Here is a 25224-nt window from a genome sequence, read left to right on the forward strand (position 1 = left end):
CTACAGACAGTAATGTATTCCACTGTATACTATTCTATCAAAAATTATTTGTAATCTACTGCTGTAATCTACTACTTGGCTCAAATGAGGTCATGTACATGAAATATGCTTTGTAAACTAAAATCATTACATAAATGTCTGTTAATATACTCACCGACCACTATGTTAAATAACTATGAGTACCAAAATAGAGTCCTGTTGCTCATTCCCTGCCACATTAATGATATGGCTACTATTCAAAAAGACACAAGCATATAATCCAAAGTGCTACAGTGAAAATTTTAAGTTCACTTATCTTCAAAGACTCCTAAGTGCTAAGTTAAAAAGGGAAGATAAAGGCAAAGTTTGTTTCTCTGTTACTGTCTTTTATGAATAACTTTAAAACTTCAAAAGAGCATGAATACAATTCTGGGGAAAAAATCAGACTGGATATTTCAAAACTGGAACTATTTTGAGCAACATGGAATATACAAGGACCAGCATGGTACAAGAGAAAGAACACTGGCATCAGAGAGCAGGCAGATTGAGTTGAATACTGGCTCTGCATTTCACCTTCTCATGTACCAGTTACAGTTTCAGATCAACATGCTCATCATAAATCACTAGTTAAAATTAACTGAGATCTAGTTACCTATAATAAAATGCACCCATTATAAATGTACAGTTCAAGAGTTCTGGCACTTCTAACCACCACAATCAAAATTTCAAAAAGTTCTATCACTCCCCTAAATTGGCTTGTGTTGCTATTTATTTGTAAGACTGTTTTTATGTAACAGGATAGAGGACCTTTGCCAAACACGTTTTCAGATATTTTCTCCTTACTCTTGAAAAGCAGACATAACTTTGTCAACAAATGTCCATTTGTCAAGGCTATGGTTTTTCCAGTGGTCATGTATGGATGTGAGAGTTGGACTATAAAGAAAGCTGAGTGCCGAAGAATTGACGCTTTTGAACTGTGGTGTTGGAGAAGACTCTTGAGAGTCCCCTGGACAGCAACAAGGTCAAACCAGTCAATCCTACAGAAAATCAACCCTGAATAATAATTGGAAAAACTGATGTTGAAGTTGAAGCTCCAATACTTGGGCCACCCTATGCAAAGGGAAAATTCATTATAAAAGGCCCTGATGCTGGGAAGATTGAAGGCAAAAGGAGAAGCAGGTAGAAGAAGGTGAGATGGTTAGATAGCATCATCGACTCAAAGACATGAATTTGAGCAAACTCCAGGAGAAAGCGGAGGACAGAGAAGCCTGGTGTAATAGAATCCATGAGGTCTCGGAGTCAGACATGACTTAATGACCGAACAACAGCAGCAATCTGATATTAAGCTCAATGGTGAAATTATCATTTCAGGTATTATTTCTCTATCTTTTATATATTCTATTCTTTCATCATTAAATTCATGTTTTCCTTTAAATCCTTGAGCCTATTCATAATATTTACAATAGCTAAAGTCCCTATCTGTCAATTTTATTATGTAACTTCTACGTCTATTTTTTTTGTAAACTGATTTCTCTCCTGGTTAAGGATTAGATTTTCCTGCTTGTTTGTATATATAGTAACTTTTAATTGGATGCTGGACTCTGTTCTTAGAGGCATTTACCTATTAATCATTTAAGTCCTTTTGGAAACTGTTTCTAAGCTTGTGGAAGGGAAGTCCTAGAGTAGCCTTCACTCTAAGCCTTGTTTATACACTGCACCAAGGTGTGATTCTCCTGTGAATATCTCCTATGGTGGTCCATGTAGTCACTGAGGTGCCTCTACTATGGCTGGTGGGAACTCAAACTATTCCCAGCACTGTGTGGGCTCTGAGTACTGTTTGTCTTACAGCTCCCAGTTAATTGTTCTTTTTCCAGGCAGTAGTTCTTTGCCCAGTCTCCTGGAATTTCATTCTATGCATGGCATGGATGGATTGGTATTCAGCTAAAAATCAGGAAAACCATATAGATTTCTGGAGTTTTTTCCCTGTTGGTAGTCTGTCTTGCAAAGTCTAGCTGTCTTGACCTCCCTAAACTCTATTTCAGTCTCGTCAATTGCAATAAAATCAGCAGATTCTGTTTTAGCTTTCTCTCCCTGTTATGGGGTCCAGGAACTGCTTCCCAGCAAGGCTCATTTGTTTCCTTCTTCAGAGTCCTGAACTACCTGTTGTCTAACATCTGAGAACAGCTGTTTCACACATTATATCCAGTCTTCTAGTTGTTCACAGAAGGAAGACAATTCCCATAGCAGTTACCTCTTCATGGGCAGAAGCAGTATTGTACACATTTGAGATTTAATAAAATGAAGTCAACATTCACAACATCAGATCTTAGTGTCTATAAATTTCCTGTTGAGGGCTGCCTCACTTTCATGTGTTCTCCCTCATATTTACCAAGTAAATATGTCCCTTGAGTGCTTCACCCACCCTCCTGAACTTCTCACTCTCACTCTTCAGGGTATAGTCTATTTTACAACTTTCTACTCCTTTTAAACTTAAACTTTCTTCTACTGCTTTTAAACCTGTTCTTTCTGTCTGTTTAGTCTTTGCCTGTGTTATTTGTAAAAGCCTCTATATGTTGACAAGGGCAGCGGACCTTCTGAAGCTACTGAGTCTCACCACCGTTAGAAGCAACATTATCTATGACCTTGTCAAATAAAGAAAAAGCCAGTGAAAATGTCCAAAGAGTTCCTGAATCTGTCTGACCTAGGACAGGCTAACAAAGTAATTTAAATAGCATAAGATGACCCTGACGCTACTCAAAGAATACTTCTGATTCTGCATGCGTATGTGATATAAAGAAGATGCTTATTCAAGGGAAAAGGAGCCAATGTTTGTTGAATGCCTGCTCAATGCCAAACATTACACCACCGGTTAGCAAAATTTTTCTGTTAAGGGTCAAACAGTAGATATTTTAGGCTTTGTGAGCCATGTAGCTTTGCTGCAATTAAACATCCCTGCCACTAGTTACAGTGTAAAAGCAGCTGTATACAATACAAAAGCAAATGGTGTGACTGTGCTGCAATAAAACATTATTTACATTCATCTTGGTGTTGAATTTTTGGATCTGACTCTAAATGCAAAAATAAAAAGTGGGACTACATCAAACTAAAAAGTTTCTCTATAACAAAGGTAACCATCAACAAAATGAAAAGGGAATCTACTGAATGGAAGAAAATATGTGCAAATCACATATCCAATAAGGAGTCAACACCAAAGATATAGTAAGAACTCACACAACTCAACAGCAAAAACACAGACAAACAAAAAAAACAACATTTGACTAAAAAATGGGCAGAGGATCCAAACAGACATTTTTCTAAAGAAGATCTACAGATAGCCAACAGGCAAATAAAAAGCTGTTCAACAACATTAATCTTCAGGGAAATGCAATTCAAAACCACAAGGAGATATCACTTTACATCCTGTTACAATGGCGATTATCAAAAAGGCAAAAAAAATATAAGTGTTGATAAAGATATGGAGAAAAGGAACCCTTGTGCACTACTGGTGGAATGTAAATTGGTACAGCCACTACAGAATGGAGGCTCTGCAAAAAATTAAAAACAGAACTACCATATGGTCCAGCTCTTCCACTTCTGGGTATTTATCCAAAGAAAACGAAAACACTATTCAAAAAAGACATATGCAACCCTACATTCATTGTGGCATTATTTACAATAGCCAAAATATGGAAGTAACATAACTGTCCATCAGTTGGTGACTAGATAAAGATGTGGTATGTGTGTGTGTGTGTGTGTGTCTAATACTATTCAGCCATAAAAAAGAAGGAGATATGGCCATTTGTGACAAGATGAAATAGACCTTAAGGGTATTATGCTAAGAGAAATAAATCAGGTAGAAAAAGACAAATAGCATGGCTTCACTTAATGTGAAGTCTAAAAAAAAAAAAAAGAACAAACAAAATAAAATGCATAGATACAGAGAACAGTCTTCTGGTTACCTGAGGGAAAGGAGTTCGGAGGGTGGAGGGGGAAATGGGTGAAAGGGGGTCAATTTTATGGTAATGGATGGTAACAAGACATTATGGTGATCACTTTGTAGTGTATGCTATGCTATGCTATGCTAAGTCACTTCAGTCGTGTCCGACTCTGTGTGACCCCATAGACGGCAGCCACCAGGCTCCCCTGTCCCTGAGATTCTCCAGGCAAGAACACTGGAGTGTGTTGCCACTTCCTTCTCCAATGCATGAAAGTGAAAAGTGAAAGCGAAGTCGCTCAGTCGTGTCCGATTCCTAGCAACCCCATGGACTGCAGCCCACCAGGCTCCTCCATCCATGGGATTCTCCAGGCAACAGTACTGGAGTGGGGTGCCATTGCCTTCTCTGTTGTAGTATATACTAATATCAAATCATTACACTGTATATCCAAACCAATATAATGTTTTATACCAATTTTGGGGCTTCCCTGGTGGCTCAGATGGTAAAAGATCTGCTTATGATGCAGGAAAAACAGAGAGAGTAGGATTTGGGCTGAATTGCTAAATCCTGCATTATATAAGCTTTACATATAGGTAAAACCATATAGAATGGCTAATATTCAACATTTTGTCCTTTAAAAATGGCAATTTCATACAGTTCAAACTATTATGTTAATCCCTTTAATCTTCACAGCAGACTTTCAAGTGTGTTAACGTCATCTTCATTTTACAGATGAGGAAAATGAAGGTCATACAATAAACAACTTATCCAAGTGATAGCAATGTAGGGATGTGATGAACTTGGACTGGTCTGCTTGTTTCTCTCACACACACATGCACACACACAATTAAACACATGCTAATATAAATTCTCTTGGTATAGTGGCTCCTCACCTTCTAAATTTGCTAGTCTACTTACCAAGAAATACTGAGTTTTGATCATTTTTATTAGAAAGAAAATAAACCTGATTCTCAGTTTATAAAGTCACTATATCATATCAATTCATCATTTAGTTGTTTATTGTCACAGATGCCACCTGATCTGCCTCTTGAGAAATTTGTATGCAGGTCAGGAAGCAACAGTTAGAACTGGACATGGAACAACAGACTGGTTCCAAATAGGAAAGGGAGTACGTCAAGGCTGTATATTGTCACCCTGTTTATTTAACTTATATGCAGAGTACATCATGAGAAACGCTGGGCTGGAAGAAACACAAGCTGGAATCAAGATTGTCGGGAGAAATATCAATAACCTCAGATATGCAAATGACACCACCCTTATGGCAGAAAGTGAAGAGGAACTAAAAAGCCTCTTGATGAAGGTGAAAATGGGGAGTGAAAGAGTTGGCTTAAAGCTCAATATTCAGAAAACGAAGATCATGGCATCCGGTTCCATCACTTCATGGGAAATAGATGGGGAAACAGTGGAAACAGTGTCAGACTTTATTTTTCTGGGCTCCAAAATCACTGCAGATGGTGACTCCAGCCATGAAATTAAAAGGCGCTTACTCCTTGGAAGGAAAGTTATGACCAACCTAGATAGCATATTCAAAAGCAGAGACATTACTTTGCCAACAAAGGTTTGTCTAGTCGAGGCTATGGTTTTTCCTGTGGTCATGTATGGATGTGAGAGTTGGACTGTGAAGAAGGCTGAGCACCAAAGAATTGATGCTTTTGAACTGAGGTGTTGGAGAAGACTCTTGAGAGTCCCTTGGACTGCAAGGAGATCCAACCAGTCCCTTCTGAAGGAGATCAGCCCTGGGATTTCTTTGGAAGGAATGATGCTAAAGCTGAAACTCCAGTACTTTGGCCACCTCATGCGAAGAGTTGACTCATTGGAAAATACTCTGATGCTGGGAGGGATTGGGGGCAAGAGGAGTAGGCGACGACAGAGGATGAGATGGCTAGATGGCATCACTGACTCAATGGACGTGGGTCTGCGTGAACTCCGGGAGTTGGTGATGAACAGGGAGGCCTGGCGTGCTGAGATTCATGGGGTTGCAAAGAGTCGGACACGACTGAGCAACTGATCTAATCTGATCTGATGTCAACTTGGTGGAGCTCTGAACAACTCAGATGAGTGAATGTATAAAACACTATATTAAAAAAAAAACCCCAATACACTTTATCCTGCAGTGCATACAAAAATAAGGAAAACAGTTCTTACTCTCAATTTTTAGAATTTACATAAGGGAGGAACACAGGATACAAATTAAAATGTAGTTTAGACTTGTGTAATTTAACTTAAGGGGTATTTGGTTCCTTTTTCTGAGGAGCCATTTTTTCACCATCTGCTAGAGAAATTAGTTGTTTCCTCTTATATGATTCTATGTTTTGCGTTTACATAAACTTCAACCATCACTGTTTATATATCTGTCTCACACTATACTTTGCAAACCCTGAGGAATAGGACTTCATCCTTGTAACTTTAAGGTCCAGTTTGTTTACTGGTGTAAAAGAGTTTTTTCCATGAATGTCAAATGAATGAATAGATATATGGATGAAAAAAATAGTAATAGCCAAAGATTAACCATATATTAGACATTATCTAGTACAGATTACTTCAATCTTCAAAATAAATAAAGAAGTAACTATATTTGTAACTACTGGCTCTAAGTTTTACAAACTCGAGTAGGAGTATTATCTGTGTTTATGGTTATATAGACTGAGACTCAGAGAGGTTAATCAAGTTATTTGCACTCAGATAAGTAATGGAGCCAGGTGGGAGGGAATGAAGGATGAAAATAACAAAAATAAGGAAAAATAAAAATAATTTAAATAGAAACTAATTTCTAGGTTGGAGATGGTAACATGGGATACAGGCAAAGTTTCTGAAGGAAAAGTCTTGAAGAAAAGAAATAATTATTGAAGATATTGTGGGTAAAAGGAATAGTATGATAAAATACAGGAGTAGAGAACCAAGTATATCAGAAGAACAGCAAAATGAATATTTAGCTAAAGTGGAGATATACGTGGTATCATATTCAATCACTTATTCAAGAAACATTTATTGAGCAATTTCTCTCCAGTCACTCTGTCCCCAGCAGCTCTTGCCAGGCATCCCAGGCACGTGAGCCAGAGAGCTAGTGGGACACACCCTGCCTCCTCCCCTCCCTCACCCATGAAGCCCAGGCCAAGGCAATGACCTCCCCAAACAATCCCAGAATCTGCCTTCTCCCTAGCCTCGATTGCACCAAACTGATGAGAACTGCCACCCCTTCTCGCTTTGGCCATTGCAGTTGCCTTCAGTTGGTCCACCTGCACCCACTCTGATTCCTCTATGACTCATTCTCATAAGGGAAAAAAACCCAGAAGGGCAGTTTTACACTAAAGAATGAAGGTTGTGAATGACAGCATAAAAATCTGTACATAAGTCAGCACATACTGGGTTGCCACTGAAGATAAATAAGTAAGGCTGATGGTGTGGTAGGTATGTGGTAATAGGGAGAGTGTGTACTGGGACAGAAGCTGCTATACAGTGGAGGGTGGGGATCCAGTATAAGGGGAATGTTTATAATTTGACACCTGCCAAAAACAAATCATTAGGAAGAAGTTACAGGAGAAAATGGCCTCCATCAGAAGGATGAAAGTAGACAGCATTCCCTCATTCACAAATTCTTTTTAATAATAATAAAAAAGGAATAAGTCATGTGTGTGACTTTCGTTTTATTGTTATTTCACAGAAAAGCCACTAGGTTTATTCTGTTTATAAATGATCTCATTTTCAATGTGAAAATATTTAATATTTAATAAGTAGTTTTCTGAGTCCTAACATATACCTAAAGACCTCTGGTCCTAGAATTCCTAATTTCTCAAATTCTGATTTAACATTGCTTAGTCAATGATGAAACTACAGATGATTACTATTAAAGAAAAAAGAGGAGGGGAGCACAACAAAAAGTATTAAAAACTGAAGGATTTTTCTTTCTTTGTATAAGTATTACTAAAACCTGGAGTTTTAAAAACTATATATATTCAAATTGTCTGCATTATAATAAGGTGCCTTGACATAATTCATAGAGTTAAAATCATATCTACTCTCTGGAAATCAAGAGTGTCCTGTTAAAGTATAAAATGAGATTTTGCCTACTTACAACTCCTTGTTCTCACAGCTGAACTGTCACAGCATGAAAACATTCCCCTACTGGTGAAGCTTTAGATACCTATTTCCCTGGTGAAAGAGCGCAAAAGGAACTACAAGAGTTATTGACAATTCATACAGTATCCCATGTCCCATTAGAGTACAACTATAAGCAAAGAAAATATTTTAACTCTGAAGGGAGATGGGGCAACAATGCTTTAAATGATTGTTAACTTCACTGAGTAGTGTTGGAAATGTCAAAAGACTGGTCTATCACGTTTGTAAGAGACTCAAGATTATACAAGAATCTAATTATAAGAAGTCTTTCTTTGTCCTGTTTGTTAAGTCAAAGGTTAATGAGAAGTACATTGAAGAAAACACCTTCTGCAGACTGCAAAGTATTTCTCATGGAACACAAAAATGTAAACCAAGAAATATTTTAATATAGTTCTTCACTAGTATCCTTTAAAAATAGCTTTACTGAGATGTAATTTACATGCCATAAAATTTTTTGAAATGTTTAATTCTATGATTTTTAGTAAATTTACAGAGTTGTACAGTCATCATCACAATCTAATTTTAGAACATTTCCATCATCCCGAACTATTAATTTCTTGATCTAAGATATTTCCATTAATTCACAGAAGCCACTGGTATCTAAAACTATTATATATTCAAAGCCACAGAAATTTCTGCAACTGAGCAGGAAAAGTATAAACTAATTTCACCTTTAATGACCTTTATAACCAATCCTCTACTCTGGCATTGGGAAGAAAATGTTCAGGTGCTTTCTCTGAAAGTTAAACCATCCTAAATATTCAGTTATGGCACACTGTCTTGGAAAGAAATTAATTATATTTTTGTTGGTAACACATTTCAGGCTGTTTACACAGCTGACATTTCTCAGCTGCACCCAATTCATGCCCTAAGCTGTGAGGACGATCTTATTTTGTAGCAGATGCCTCCACTTGAGTGATTTAAATAAGTATAAAAACACCATCGCCTGCAACAATATAGATTACAGGCACCAGCTTTACGAGTTTTTTATAGTCCTAATGAAAGAAAGGTTGCATGACATTTCTTTGGCTAGGATTTCTTTAAAAGACTACAATTATAAGCATTTTTTGCCAAGACTCAAGCACTGGAGCTAGTGGGTCTGCTATGGCACTGATTAAAAGCAGCCTGGCCTTAAACATCTTTGTTGTATCAAATCATGCAGATCAAGGCAACATCCTGCCAATGTGGCAACATATGCTCTGGGGAGGTACAGGCAGGCATCACTTCACGGGTTCTGGGACTAGGTGCAAATATGAAAAATGAGGCAGAAAGAATAAGGCTTCTTAATGGACATTCCCTCTTTACTTGGATTTCTAGTACCAAGTAAAGCACAGACGGGAAAAGAATGGTCCAGTGGTAAAAGGCGGTAAAAATCTGCCTACCAAAGCCGGGGATCCAGGGCAGGAAACTAAGCCCGTGCTCCACAGCTACTGAGCCCACACACTTTAGAGGCCATGCTTTGCAACAAGAGAAGCCTCTACAATGAGAAGCCGGAGCACCGCAACTAGAGAGTAGCCCCTGCTCATGGCAACTAGAGAAAGCCAGTGCATAGCAACGAAGACCCAGCATAGCCAAAAATAATAAATAAATAAAATTTAAATATATTAAGTACTATGTTACAGAGGAATATATTGCATTTCACTGATTTGCCTATCGCTCTTGGAACTTGCTCTGATAAGCCCACTTCAGCTTGGTGTCCATAAAGATGGAGCCCATGAGCAACTGACTTTTCCAACCCTATTAAGTCCCACATTTCTGGACTTTATTATCTTGAACCAGACAATTATTTTTTGTTTTAAACTTACAGAAATTTTCAAATGTATACAAAACTTGAGAGTATAGTATAAAAAAATCGAATATACACCTTAACTATCTTTAACAATGATCGGTTTGGATTTATGAATATCCCCACTCACTCTTCCAACACAAGAGGTTATTTTGAAGCAAATCTCAGGTACCGTTTCATTTATGTAAACCAGTCAATTCTTGCCCATGATCACTCTCTGAGTTATGTTAATATTAAGTTACAATACTGACTCCCATTTATTGTCTACTATGAACAGAGTATTTGTATTATTGCTAATCTTCATTACAATGCTTTAAATAAGTGAGGTATCTGAAACTCAGTGACACACTCCATCTTAATAATTTTCTTCTATTAATGATATAAATTGTAACAGTTTATTAGACAGTGTTGAGAACATTCTGGTTTCTTCATATCTTCTCAGGTAAACAAAAAACTATCATTTATATACTTAGTTTCTTTATTTTATAAAAATAAATGTATCATATTTTCCATCAAATTTCTCAAACAGGAAAAAAAACACACTAAAAACAACAACCACATTCTTACCACTTAGCCATGGACAATCATCAATAATTATAATGACATACTATAATGTCAATGTCAAAATTAACAGTTTATAAATAAGTGTAAGTGCCTATATGTAAATAATTTTTTTCTGAAGGGTTCACTTAAAAAACAAGTTTTGCTAATTTCTGGTAATTTTTGAAGTTTCATAATCCACAAAGCATTTTCCAAAGGCACAATATTTAGATTGTGGAATAATTAGACTCAAGTAGCATCTACATAAACAAATTGTTTAAAAATGTTACTGTCTTCCACAAAGAATTCCTTTAGACTAAAGTATATGATGGTGGTGCTAAGAGAGAAGTGGTAATTATTATTACGACAAAATGTAATATTATTCTGACAAATGTAATATTTAGAACATAAGAAAACATAATTAAACTCTTAGCCATAATCATGTATTTGGATATTTTTTGTTGTAATATGTTTACAAAATCTTAGCATCTTTTTAGCCCTATTTATTTTAAAAATAAGACTCACTTCAAAATTCTTGAAAGATTCTAATTTTTTCCTTAAAAATACTGGTTAGAACAATCAAGACTGTGGATAAAAGTAGCCAAATGGCCTCCTCAATGATAAAATTTACTCTCTTAGGAAAGAATAATCACTGGAAACAAGACAGAGATAGGAAAGGTTTCAAAATTTACAATAGGAAATTACTATGAGTAGATGTAATAATAATTAAAAATTACAAACTAGGTCTTTTCTTTCAGTTTTTTATGGCAGTGAAAATTATGAGTATGTTTAAGAATAGAGTGTGATTAATATTAACTATAAAAATTAACTTTTTAAAGTATAGCTCTAACTATGGGAAATGCAGTTATAAAATTAAATAAAATGATTAAATTGATTTTGAAGTATCTGTAACTTAGGAAAAAAATTTTTGTGTTTGGAACATTTCATTAGAAATATCTGAATATTTGTATTTTTTTCATCAAGGAAAAACTTAAGTCAAATCAAGCAGCATAAAGTTCCTGATACTGATATTGTAACATCATCAAGAGAATGCTGATATATTTGGCTTATGACACTAGTTCTGCAAGTGAATGCAAATGATTTATAAAAATTACTTCCATGGATACAAAGCATTTGATTTCCACTTAATATCACGGCCAATTAGGCTGAAAATGACAAAAGAGAGAGGAGGACATAAAACTGACAATTCAACTGTCACTTACGGAGTCATCTGTGGCAGAAGTTGGCCAGCCCTCCCATAACTGATGGCGAACAGGGATACTCGTGAGGTCATACACATTTCTCTTTACCTATAAAAAGAAATAAAACAATTAAAATAGGGTTTCCACATGACTTATGATAGCTGCTAGTCAATTTATGGGATACACTGTGTTTCCTCTGTTCTCTTCTAGATTTAAAACAAGAATTTGAAACTAGGAAAACACAAATCATAAAAAATTTTATTAAATAAAACTAAACCAAATTTAAAAGCAGATTCTCAATGAAGGTTAAATGAAGTAACAGTTCAAGCCATATTCTCCTACCTCACCTTGCTGATTATTTTTATAATCCTGGATGGCTTCAAGTTTCTTTTCAGTCAAAAAAGGGTAGTAGTTTCTTTCCCAGCAGGGTGAAAGGAAAAACCTGGAGTTTCCTTTACTGTTTTATGTACATTTCAAGGATACAATACTTAATAATAAAGCTGTACAGGGTATATTTTTTTGAAATCACCCCAAATTAGAAACTATTTTAAGAAAATATTTATTACCTGCTGCTGCTGCTGCTGCTAAGTTGCTTCAGTCGTGTCCAACTCTGTGCGACCCCAGAGACGGCAGCCCATCAGGCTCCCCCGTCCCTGGGATTCTCTAGGCAAGAACACTGGAGTGGGTTGCCATTTCCTTCTCCAATGCATGCAAGTGAAAAGTGAAAGGGAAGTCGCTCAGTCGTGTCCGACTCTTAGCGACCCCATGGACTACAGCCTACCAGGCTCCGCCGTCCATGGGATTTTCCAAGCAAGAGTACTGGAGTGGGGTACATTGCCTTCTCCATTATTACCTGAGGGCTATCCATTAATATATTATTTAGGCCCTTCCCCCAAAGAAGATATAGTACTGATAGTTTTTATTTTAAATAAGATAAAAGTTGAAAACTATTTTTTTCAACATTTAATATTATACTTTGAAACTACTTATCTATTTATAGCCATACCACACAGCTTGTGGGATCTTCTCCACCAGGGATTGAACCTGAACCCACAGCAATGAAAGCATGGAGTCTTAACCACTAGACCGCCAGGGAATTCCCAATACTTTTTAACTTTAACGGAGAGGACACAAGTAATTATCAGAATGAAGTACTGGAAGGTTAAACTCTTATTCAGTAATTATCATATCCTTTTTTAGCTTTTTTCTCTAAACAGGTTACAAAAATTCTCTTTCATTCCATATTTCCAAATACATGATCAAATCATTAAAATGACTAGATCATCCATCTTAGCTAACTCTTCATGTAAATTCTGAGATTAACATATTGTAACAGTGAAACTAATTTTGAAATGTTGCACATAAGACATTCTATAATACGATTTCCATGTGGAAAAGAAGCAGCGTTCATTCATGTTTTTAAAACGCAGAAGGCTGAAATATCACGTTGTCCAATTACAGCATTTCTGTATCACATTACTGTTTATTATACATAAGCATATCTAAGTTACACTTCCAGTGAAATGGAGAAATATATTCACTGGGGAAAGAAAGAAACAAAACAAAACCTGGAACTCAATCTATTTTTATCTCTAATATACACCTGTGAAAAAAAGACTTAGTAAATGAGAACTATGAAGCTTGGGGGCATGGCTTGATCCCCACTCAATTCAAACGAACAGCTTTTTCCCCCAAGATTCTTAGCAATGGCCAGTCTACCATGCAGTATTTTGTTTATGGTCAGTCATATCAAGTTTGGACATTTTCGCTAGTCATTATTAACCCAACAATTTAACAAAATGCAACTGGACTAACCTCTTACCACCTGCACTAGCTAAGACTATTCTGTCATGCTTAAACATTAGTGCTCTTAAGAGGAAAGGTGTTCCATAAAGCCAAAGTATTATTATTATTGTTTATTAATAAAAGAAAGGGAGAGGACAGAAGATGGGAGTATGAGGAAACTTTAAGCCACAAGTCAAAAAATTCCTTTCTTAGAGTTAGTTTTAATTATGTTGTCTAGAGACACCAAGGGTCAGCAGTTATTCTTGGAAGGCGGAGGGGAAGGCAGGGCAAATATTTACATCTGTTGGAAAGGTGGCAAGGCTACCTCTGCATTGGAGAATATACACAAATACTATGAGTTGAATATATAAACGAGTAACTCTGGAGTGGAATTCCTTAAATTCCATCTTAATTCCAAAACATAACAATACGGTATTATGAAATAAACAGTATTTTTCTTCTTTCATTAACTCATCTGTAACTGCACTGAATGAATAACATTCCTTTGCTATTCTAAGCCTGAAAAGCATGTTCTGGCTATAGTGTTATGTTGGTATAAAGCACAACGCCAGACTGATGTGCTGAACAAAAGTGATCAAAGTTAGAGTAATGTTAGCCATTGCACAAGTATTTGGCTTCATTGTTCTCCCCAGAATGACATCTGTTAAGCAACTTGTCATAGAACAAACTGGTTAATGCAGAAAGAACTTGGCTGAGAGGGTACAACATAAAGCATATTAGGCTAATGTTTGACTGTTTCAATGGAAAAGCTAAGTTCACAGTGTTTCTGAAATTAAGCCAAAAGAATCTTGTGCTAAACCATAATCACTAAACAATATACCTGAAAACAAATTAGTTTTTCGAAAATAATTTCATGTTTATCAGTGCTAAAATCATAGGAAGATTTTACCAGTATATGGAAGAAAGACAAATGATAAGATAGCAAAGGTACAAAATGAGTGATGGTTTTATAAATATAGATAAAAATATTCTTTTGTCTTTATTGATGGCTTTAAATTTTCAGTGACATTCCTGCAGGAAAGAAAAAATCAGAAATATATACAAAATAAAAATTGTTCTTTTAAAAAATTAGTATTCTAGGAAAGCTGAAGGACAAAATATACCTAATTATAAAACGACACAGATGGATTTAAGGTCATCATGAATCAAATGCAGGACAGAGTTTTCTCAGAGAGAGAAGGATGAAGGAATGGAGGAAGGAGAAAGCAAAGACTTAAGGCAAGGGGAGAAGTGAAGGGCGGGAGACGGGGGAAGGTTGAGATTGATTGATTTGAGAGATTTAAGAGCTCTTCAGAGACGCAGAAAGAACACACACACAGACTAAGTTGCTGTAGCTGGCATGCTCAGCTGCCATTACTGTGCTACTTCTGCTGGAGTTTCATCTTTAGAGATTTGTGTTAAATTCCAGTTAAGGACAAGTGGCACTTCACAGGGTAACATTTCCTAAGGGCCCTTTTGTCTTACATACTTTCTTTGATCAGCTTTGGCTCAAGATCATTCTGAATCTTCATAATCTTTTCAATTCTTGTTATGCATTAAGCTCTAAATCTATGAGATTTTAGGCTGCTAAACTACATAAATGTTTCAATTAGTTCTGAAAAAACTTAATGAAAGCTTTGATTACCAGCTGAACATTAAAATTATGTTACAAACTACACTGTATTTGGATCAAAGGTTCTAGATTGACAACAGATTTTCCAGAGCTTATTTTCCAGATTTTCTAAAAGAACAGTTTCATTTCTCTGCCTTCAGTTGTTTGTGACTAAGAAAAACATATTTGAATCAGATTACCCTGAAATAGTACAGAATTAATGCAGTATTGATTCATTTCCTTATTATTTGTTTTTCACTGTTAATAAACATGTATTTATATATAATAAATAATATAAGCAATGATCTCCACTTCAAACTTCATATTTCCTCACTGTGGAAACTTCAGTGATACACACAGCACTGGGAAAAAAGACTACTTTATTACAACCTGCTCAATATATAATTATATAAAGACATTCATATCCCACAAAGCTTTGAGTTCCATACATTTTTAAACAGTTTTATACTTTGGTTAAATTTTATCAGAATTTCTTAGACAGTTCCTCTTCTAAAGGCTAGATTTTGAGGTTGAGGTTTTAGATTAGCCTTAAATGACCCATTTGCATCTATTCAAACTGAAAAACATAAAAACTGGTAGACAACTTTGTCAGCTATATTTTATAGCAAAATGTTGTGAACTTTACGTTGGACACACTACTGAAAAATATTTTAAGGAAGTTTAAATTTCATTCAGGTATTATTCACGTTAAAGAAGATTCTGATAATGTTACACAAAAGTCACAAAATTTGAGTTACTGTGGCATAATACGAGACAGAAAACTAAATTTCTAGTCCCAATTCTACCCAGCTGTTATTGTGGTACCAACTGGTAGAAACTGAGACCAGTTTATTCAATATTAGAAGAGAACAAAATGAGCTCATTGCTAACTTTCTAAGCTCTAAAATTATTTGATTTTTTGGAAAAGACTGGAGTTAATCCTAGGTACAGGAAAAGAAGAGCTAAGTACATTTAAGATATGCAAGTAAAGAGGGAAAGTTTAAAACCATTAAGGCTAGAAAATGAAAGAAAAATAGTAAAGAGTTAATAAATACAACACATCAAAAAGGAAAACAGCAAATAATTTCAGTTAAGAAATCCAGACATATAATAAACATTTTAAGTGATTTTTTTTCTTGAATAAAGAAAAGTCTTAGTTTTTGCTTTTAATTATACTAAAAAGTCTTAGTTTTTTTTTTTAAAGAAAAGACTCAATATATTTTCCCCTCAAGAGATCTCATTTAAAAGTAAAGCTTACTGGTTTACTTACATACTAGTTTCCCAAATAATTATTTCATCAACCAAACAGGCTAAGTGTTGCCAGAATACTAAAAGCGGAGTGATACAAAAAGTTCTATTAATTTATTTCAGCATTTAAAAAATTTTGAAATCTGGCCTATGAATTTTCACATATCAAATAGTTTAAAATAGCAAAAAGTAGCATACAAAATATTGAATTGCCATGGGCTTAGAACAGTTATCAGTTTGTTAGCACTTTAGTTTCTAGATTTTCTGAATTAAGAATACCTTGACAAATGACAGCCCTTACAAAAAAGCACCCTGAAACTACATACATTTATCTCCTCTTATCAATCTTAGAAGAGAAAGACCGTTGGGAATATTAGAACCTAAGCTTATTCAAATGTTAAAAGTATCAAAATCTGAACTGCAAGTAATTCACACCATCAAATGATGTTCCAGTTGAGTTTGCTAAATAATAACTGCACCAAACAAATAAGTATCTGTGTGTGATTAAAATAAGACACACAGACTAGGCTTAGTTCCAGTTTCTTAGCAATCACTGGTGCTCAGAAAGGCTTACAATAGGAAACCAATCACTTCTGATCCAGACTGGGTTTTGAACATATACTTCATATCTAAGGACTTTTTTCTTTTTTTTTTAATATACTGTACACTCGATGCAGTTGCACATGGATCTGTTTTACTATGATGCAAGTTAAAATCCTCCTAAAAATACTTCTTGAACAAAAACACTTGAAACCGGATGGTGCAAGGGGAATGAGAAGGTGGCATCAGTAATCAAATGTTAATTAGCAGGCTTTTTTCCCCTCTTCCCTCAGGGCTGGCCTGTGTTGGAGAATTCAAATCAGAAATCAATGCTCCAAGTGTTTAACTATTACTTCTTCTCATTAACCATTTAAGAGACTCAGCAATTCTTTCCTCATAAAAAAAGTAACTCAAGACATTTCTTTTTCTCAAATACCATCTTTCCAGAAAACAATGAAGATATTGTTTGAAGAAAACTATAAAATTGGTGGCTTTCAATCAGGCTTTGGACTGCATTTTGTTCTATTAAAACATTTTTTTGGCTGTAGCTGAATTCTTCATTCCAACAACTGTAACTAAGTTTTGCTTTGTAACATACTTTAAAACTTATTTCACTTCTTACTTGTCTATAAAGAAGTCTGACAACTGGCATCTTAAGCAATTACTGGGAATGATGACAATAAAGCTAATCAAATATGGAAACTAGTTTGAATGCATATAGTTAGATGGATTTTATCCAGCCTGATAAACTATCATGGATAAGATTTAACACTTTCAACATGGTTATACTCATAATATCCTATTCTAAAAGTTTGGTGTGGGTGAAAACGATACAAAAATTGCAGTGGTAGGTCATAAAATAAACGAACTAATGGTCATAAAGTTATTAAAATTAATTCATATCTTTATATATATATATATATACACACACACACACACATATATATATATATTTAGTGTTCTTGCCTGGGGAATTCCATGGATAGAGGACCCTGAAGGGCTATAGTCCATGTGGTCACAACGAGTCAGACATGACTAAGTGACTAACATATATATATATATATCTATCTATCTATCTTTAGTTAAAGGGTAGGCCTGGATTTTAAGAAAAGAGAACTTGTAAAGAGTGAAGAAAATGTTTATAAATGGCCAAGGTTAAGTATGTTTCACAAATAGAAAAGATGCTAAATTTTAAGACTTTTGGGGGGCAAAAAAGGTTTAGAGAAATTGTGAAGTTATAGAAGTTGAAGTTATAAACAACAACAACACTACAAAGGGGAACAATCATTTTTCTGCATTTGTGACTCTCAGTGTGTGGTGCCTGATACTAATACAAATAGTATTAGTATCACCTGGAAACTATTAGAAATGAAACTCCAGGGAATCCACCTAAGGCTTAGTACACTGGAAATGCTAGGACCCAACAGTATATGTTCTAACAAGCATTCTAGGTAACTCTTACCAAGATTTGAGAGTTACAGGCTCTCCTAGATGGCCATGCCTTTCTAATTTACTGATTCTAGAGTTCTTTAAACTCCTGCCTGAGGTAGCTAGTCCTTTTGAGAATGAACATGATTAATAATGATTTGTTATAGAAATTCTAGAAATGCTATCACTTTTATGATGATAAAGTAATTATTTTTTATGAAACGAGATGCCAGTCCAGGTTCAATGCATGATGCTGGATGCTTGGGGCTGGTGCACTGGGACGACCCAGAGGGATGGTATGGGGAGGGAGGAGGGAGGAGGGTTCAGGATGGGTTCTTAAATTTGTAAGGAATATATTAAATTAAAAAAAAAAAAAAAAGAAAAAAAAAAAAAAGAAAGTAATGAGAGATGGTACTATGTCACTACAGACTCCACAACACTGACATAATTGATAAATAGTAATCTTCATCACTGAAAATCTGTGTTAATCTTCAGTTCTTCTGCCTTAAGATTAAGTGTTATTGCTTTTTGGCTATAATATATATTTGGGCATTGCAATAAAACTGCAAATCCACAATAAATGATCTATTGGTCATACTAAATAAACTTAGAAGGCACCTGTACCTGTCAGTTGAACTGAGGAAATGCCCCTGAACACCAGAGAACTGTTTGAAGCAAAGGAAAGACTAAACAGTTTCTGGTTTGTTTTTTTGGTCTCTCTCATAGGCAAGCTGAAATAAGACCCACAGGAAAAACAGTGGGAGGTTAACCTCATATCAGTCAGTAAAGACCTTATCCTAGAAGATAATATTTCCTCTCTGTACCTTATGGAAACAGTGAGAGTGAAATCTTTCCAACAATAGCCTAATAGATACCAGAGAGGTGAATGTTTTTTATTGTCCTCAATGAATAACACATCAGTCACTCATTAAATGCTCTTAAAATTTCTCCTTTTAAAATGAAGTAAATTAATTTAAAAATTCTTCCATGAAGAAAAACACTAAGTAAAAAGTCAATCTTAGGAATAATGGAGTAATTACAAGAACATTTTAAGGAGTCCTATTTAAATCTTAAAATGTTTTGTTAAAGTTCAATTTTATGTACAACTTTAAAAATTGGTCACATAAATCAAGAAATACTTGTATATCAGGAACACTGATTTTTAAGTCTGAACTTTAGTAGATAAACCATTTGCTATGTATGTCAGAAGCATTATACGAGTTAATGTTTAAAGACATAATCATACATGTAAGCCAAATATTTAACTACAAAGATATTCACTGCAGTCTGTTTATTATTACACACACACAGACACACAATTGGCACAAATTTAATATCTGATAATGAGATAGTTAAATAAATAAATACCATGCAGCCATTAAAACGATGATGTAGAACTAGGGTCAGCAAAGTGCAGCCTATAGGCCAAATTCAGCCTGCTGTTTGTTTCTATAAACGAAGTTGTATTGGAACACCGCTACCTCCATTTGTTTACATACTGTCTGTGGATGCTTTTGGCACTACCATGAGGGCAGACTTAGTAGATGCAACAGAGATCACACGCCCTGCAATGCCTGAAATATTTATTATCTAGCCCTTTTTAGAAAAAGTTTACTGACCCTACCTAGAAGAATATTTAATAACATATAAAGCTTTTACATATTAAAGAAAAACCAAGTTACAAAATTATGCTCATTTCTATTTATTAAGCTATACACATATATATACAAAAGTGAAAAGTGAAAGTGTTAGTTGCTCACTCGGACTCTTTGCGACCCCATTAACTGTGGCTCCCCCAGGCTCCTCTGTCCATGGAGTTCTCCAGGCAAGAATGCTGGAGTGGGTTGCCATTTCCTCCTCCAGGGGATCCTCTCTCACCAGGGATCAAACCCGTATCTCCTGTATTGGCAGGAAGATTCTTTACTGCTGAGCCACCAGAGAAGCCCACCTGACACATGACTGTAACATGTAAGAATTTTCTGTTAAGACCATTTACACTTACTCTAAATGGTGAGCATTATACGGTAATAAAAGTGATCAACCAAGGTTACTCTCTCTCGTAACTGAGCCTTTTTATACCTGTTGCGCTGTAACAGGCAATGAAGAGCAGTTACAGGCTGTCAATTTTGTACTGCAGAGGAAGGACAACTACAAGATCTGTGACTTACTGTTTCAGTGACTGAATGCTGCCTTCACAGTAAGAGGGCAGTTCCTGGTGTCACACATAGCTGGGAAGAAATAGCAAGATAAAACATACTCAAGGAAAATAAGTCAAGGTAAAAGAAGAATACTTAAAACAGTAAAATAAACTTTATCGTGTGAGGGTTGGCAAAAACTTCCTTGTATAAACTTTTGCTGAATGCCTTCTGAGTTTCTACCCAACACTAATGTTAAGACTTTTGTCTGGAATAAAAATATAGGAAGACTGCTGCTTCTACTTTGTCTATATACAGTAAACAAATCAATTATGTCCTGTCTTGTTATTCAAGTATTTCCTTCTCTCAACAACTGGGCACTGTCACCAATCCCTCTTCTGTGCTTTGGATCTGGACAAGTGAAACTCTGATTAGATATTTATTTGCAACCTCATTAAGTTCTAAAATGAAATTTCATCTATAGGGAAGATGACACAGGGCAATGCTATTAATCTATTCTGCCAATTTGTTTTTCATAGAACTATATTTTCTTTTAAATTTTACACACAGATAGATTAAACTACTTGCCTTGCAAATGTCATTCACTTAGTTAATGCCTAAATCAGGATGATAATGTAAATTTAGAAATATCTTTTTAATCTATTTCTTGTTAAGAAATTTTTTTTTCCCTTTAAAGAACCAATGCCTCTATAGAAACTTCAAAATTTTTTCAGATGCTGGCAATCTTACAGTTTTGGTGAAGACTCATCTTTATATTATGATAAAGACTGTGTGTATCCTCCCCCACTCTGGTAGCACCAACAATGATGCTTAGACATAATGTTTATGTTTGCTTTGCTGCTTTCTGTTGCCTATCCAGGACTTTGTCTTTCTCTGAGACGCTGAAAAAAGTGGTGGGAACTATCAGCAATGGAACCTCAGTCTATAATCAGGTCTCTTATAATTTTATCTTTTCTTGTTAACAAAAAAATTCAAAAAACAAAGACAACAAAGAGACTTAGTGTTGGGGTCTGCCATGAATACTAAAGTGCCTGGGGGTGTGGCTCATCAAGGGAAAATAAACCATTCAAGTCACCCACATCAAGGAGAAAGTTTGGGAACAACTAGGCCAGTGTTTGCATTTGGGGCCCTGGAGTCAGGAGACTTACATTTCCCTTCCCTCTGCTTAACCAAGGCACCAGAGACAACCTATTTAACCTCTCCTTCTGGAAATATTAAGCAATCATCAAAGAACAGCTCTGTGAAATATTTTAAAATGTGTCTAGTCAGATTTTCTGATTTTAACTTGCTATTTTCCAAGATCAGCTTAATGCTGTCATTACTTTCTCTGAGAGAAATGTGGGTGGAAAGGCAGGAAGTATATCTTAAGAAAAGTAGCTGCCTTGGCCAAGAGCAAAGTTACAGTAAGAGCATGGCCATCAAAATCACAAACCTAGTTAATTTTAGATGAATGAGGAAGAGTTAGAAACTGGTTCCAAATAACAATTTAATTAAACCTTTCAAAGTGAATTGACATCATGAATGAAAATCTAATACAGTACAATAAACTTTAAGGACTGACGATGCCAATGCTCAGATGCTCCATACAGTTGGTTTTTAATTAAGGAAGTTAAAATCGCACCCCAACGATTTCACTGTTAGGACTGACCCTGAAATGTAAATGTAATTATTTTATAAAAAATAAAACAGGGATACCTTAGCATCATCTCTTAATGTATTAAAATCAGAAAATCTTTAATCACATGATTTATTAAATAAACAGGCATTCTAAACAAACAGCCTGAAGTCTCCTGTTTAAAAAAAAATTTACTCCTATTTATTCATTAACAAAGCTATTGCTTAGCTCATCCCTGCCATAACCTACTCTATTCAAAACCATATGGGAAAGGACATTAAAAAACCGCCACAAACCATGGACTTCTGGTATTAGTGCTACACATTGCATACCCCTATTCATTATTCTACCTCCCTTGTTTAATCTATCATTAAGATTCAGTGACCCTACACTAAATTTAAAGCAGATCCTTCCTTCCTCCCATGCCTAAATTCACATACTTTTCTAGTTGGGGATGCCCTCAAGTATTAACAACTCTACGGGGTTTCTCTAATCTCAGCTCTGAACTATGTCATGCTATAGAACCAAGAAATTGCTGTTTTACATCTCTAACTATGAAGACTTCCATAAAAAAGGACCATATAATTTACTTAATAAGATAAAGGGAGAAAAATCACCATTTAATAAGTATTTTTTTTCATTGAATATAGTAGAAAAGGTACATGGAGACATTATTATACACTGTGTTGTCTTAAAAGTGAATAATACTTCAACTGTATTCATCACAGAATTTAGAGTTTTAAATAATGATGAAAATGTTAGGGATTGACTATCTTAATAAATGGAAAAAACATTGTTTAAATGTATAATTGATAAAATAATCATTTTGGGGGCAAAGAGATTTCAAGAAATTAAGCACTATAATATTTCTAGGACATATTCAATTTCATTTTCAAATTACAAACAAAATATCTAGCATACAGTGTGGCAAAATAAGGGATAAGGAATTGTGTATATGATAGCCTACCAGCTGCTAATAGAACTTTCTGTGATGACAGAAATGTTCTGTATCTGTCCTATCCAATAGGGTGGCCACGAGCCCCACGTGGCTACTGAGCACTTAAAACACACCTAGTGTGACTAAGAAAAATGACTTCAAATTTCATTTCACTTTAATTAATTTAAATTTACATATGTGGCTCGTAGTTACCCTATTGGACAGTGGATTAAGAAGGTAGAGAACATAGACCCACACAAAAATATACCGTTGATGTTTACTATACTATATATAGGGCTTCCCTGGGGGCTCAGTGGCAAAGAATCCATCTGCCAATGCAGGAGACATGGGTTTAATCCCCCGGTGGGGAAGATTCCCTGGAGAAGCAAATGGCAACTCACTTCTGTATTCTTGCCTGGGGAATCCCACGGACAGAGGAGCCTGGCGGGCTACAGTCTATAGGGTCACGAAAGAATCAACACAACTTAGCGACTAAACAACAACAACAACATACTTCATATAAAATATATACTATATGTACCTACTGTATATTTAAACATGCTTTAACACATTATTTCCTTACAGTCTTTTAGCCATAGAGGTAGAAACACTGTGCTAAACTGATTTTTTACTTATTCTTTTACTATTTTTAATAGGAACTATATGCATTAGTACCACAAAATTGAAAGAGTAATAATAGAATACATATAATCATAACCTGAAAAAAAGAGCAATAATAAAATACAAAATAATTAAATATCAAAGATAGTAAAAATACACTGTAGTTAAAGAAATAAGTTTATAACTCACATAACTGCCACATTATATTGGTCTAATTATTCATCAATTCATGCATTCATTTACAAAACAGTTACCAGGGAACAACTACAATGATGTAGATGTGACTAAAATAATTCATGTTAACTGTGCATCTGGCGGTTTTATTTTATTTAAGTGAGTGATGATTCAAACTTAATCATTCTTTTGGGAGGAACTCATACCAGCAGAGTGGGAAAGACAGGTGTAATGAATGCCATAACAGTACCAGTCTCACACTCTGTCCCTTATTGACTCAGTAAGTTCTTACCAGCATCTATCACTTAAGTCATTACAACGTAACAAAGAAAGTGGTGGACAGACAAGATGCAGACTTTCACACTCCCTTAAGGAACCAAATCTAGTTGGGAAGAAAATGTGTAAATAGTTATGTACAACACAAATACACTTGTTACAGGATTTTTATTTTAAAGCTAAGATTTTTATTTTATTTTATTTTTTTTTTAAATTTTATTTTATTTTTAAACTTTACGTAATTGTATTAGTTTTGCCAAATATCAAAATGAATCCGCCACAGGCATACATGTGTTCCCCATCCTGAACCCTCCTCCCTCCTCCCTCCCCATACCATCCCTCTGGGTCGTCCCAGTGCTCCAGCCCCAAGCATCCAGTATCGCGCATCGAACCTGGACTGGCAACTCGTTTCTTGCATGATATTCTACATGTTTCAATGTCACTCTCCCAAATCTTCCCACCCTCTCCCTCTCCCACAGAGTCCATAAGACTGTTCTATACATCAGTGTCTCTTTTGCTGTCTCGTACACCAGGTTATTGTTACCATCTTTCTAAATTCCATATATATGCGTTAGTATACTGTATTTCTGTTTTTCCTTCTGGCTTACTTCACTCTGTATAATAGGCTCCAGTTTCATCCACCTCATTAGAACTGATTCAAATGTATTCTTTTTAATGGCTGAGTAATACTCCATTGTGTATATGTACCACAGCTTTCTTATCCATTCATCTGCTGATGGACATCTAGGTTGCTTCCATGTCCTGGCTATTATAAACAGTGCTGCGATGAACATTGGGGTACACGTGTCTCTTTGCCTTCTGGTTTCCTCAGTGTGTATGCCCAGCAGTGGGATTGCTGGATCATAAGGCAGTTCTATTTCCAGTTTTTTAAGGAATCTCCACACTGTTCTCCATAGTGGCTGTACTAGTTTGCATTCCCACCAACAGTGTAAGAGGGTTCCCTTTTCTCCACACCCTCTCCAGCACTTATTATTTGTAGACTTTTGGATCGCAGCCATTCTGACTGGTGTGAAATGGTATCTCATAGTGGTTTTGATTTGCATTTCTCTGATAATGAGTGATGTTGAGCATCTTTTCATGTGTTTGTTAGCCATCTGTATGTCTTCTTTGGAGAAATGTCTATTTAGTTCTTTGGCCCATTTTTTGATTGGGTCATTTATTTTTCTGGAGTTGAGCTGTAGGAGTTGCTTGTATATTTTTGAGATTAGTTGTTTGTCAGTTGCTTCATTTGC

General features: G+C 35.4%; 1 protein-coding gene across 2 annotated transcripts in view; it reads right to left on the minus strand.

The window, feature by feature from the left end:
- The window catches only part of FAF1 (Fas (TNFRSF6) associated factor 1), a 489357-nt gene that overhangs the window by 213050 nt on the left and 251083 nt on the right, over nucleotides 1-25224 (minus strand). For both annotated transcript variants that reach the window (XM_010834447.1, XM_010834446.1), the window contains exon 8: nucleotides 11601-11687. In XM_010834447.1, the coding sequence (XP_010832749.1) occupies nucleotides 11601-11687 (87 nt within the window). The remainder of the gene's footprint in view (nucleotides 1-11600; nucleotides 11688-25224) is intronic.

Source organism: Bison bison, unplaced genomic scaffold (assembly GCF_000754665.1).
Source record: "Bison bison bison isolate TAMUID 2011002044 unplaced genomic scaffold, Bison_UMD1.0 scf7180017864033, whole genome shotgun sequence".
Classification (NCBI taxonomy): domain Eukaryota; kingdom Metazoa; phylum Chordata; class Mammalia; order Artiodactyla; family Bovidae; genus Bison; species Bison bison.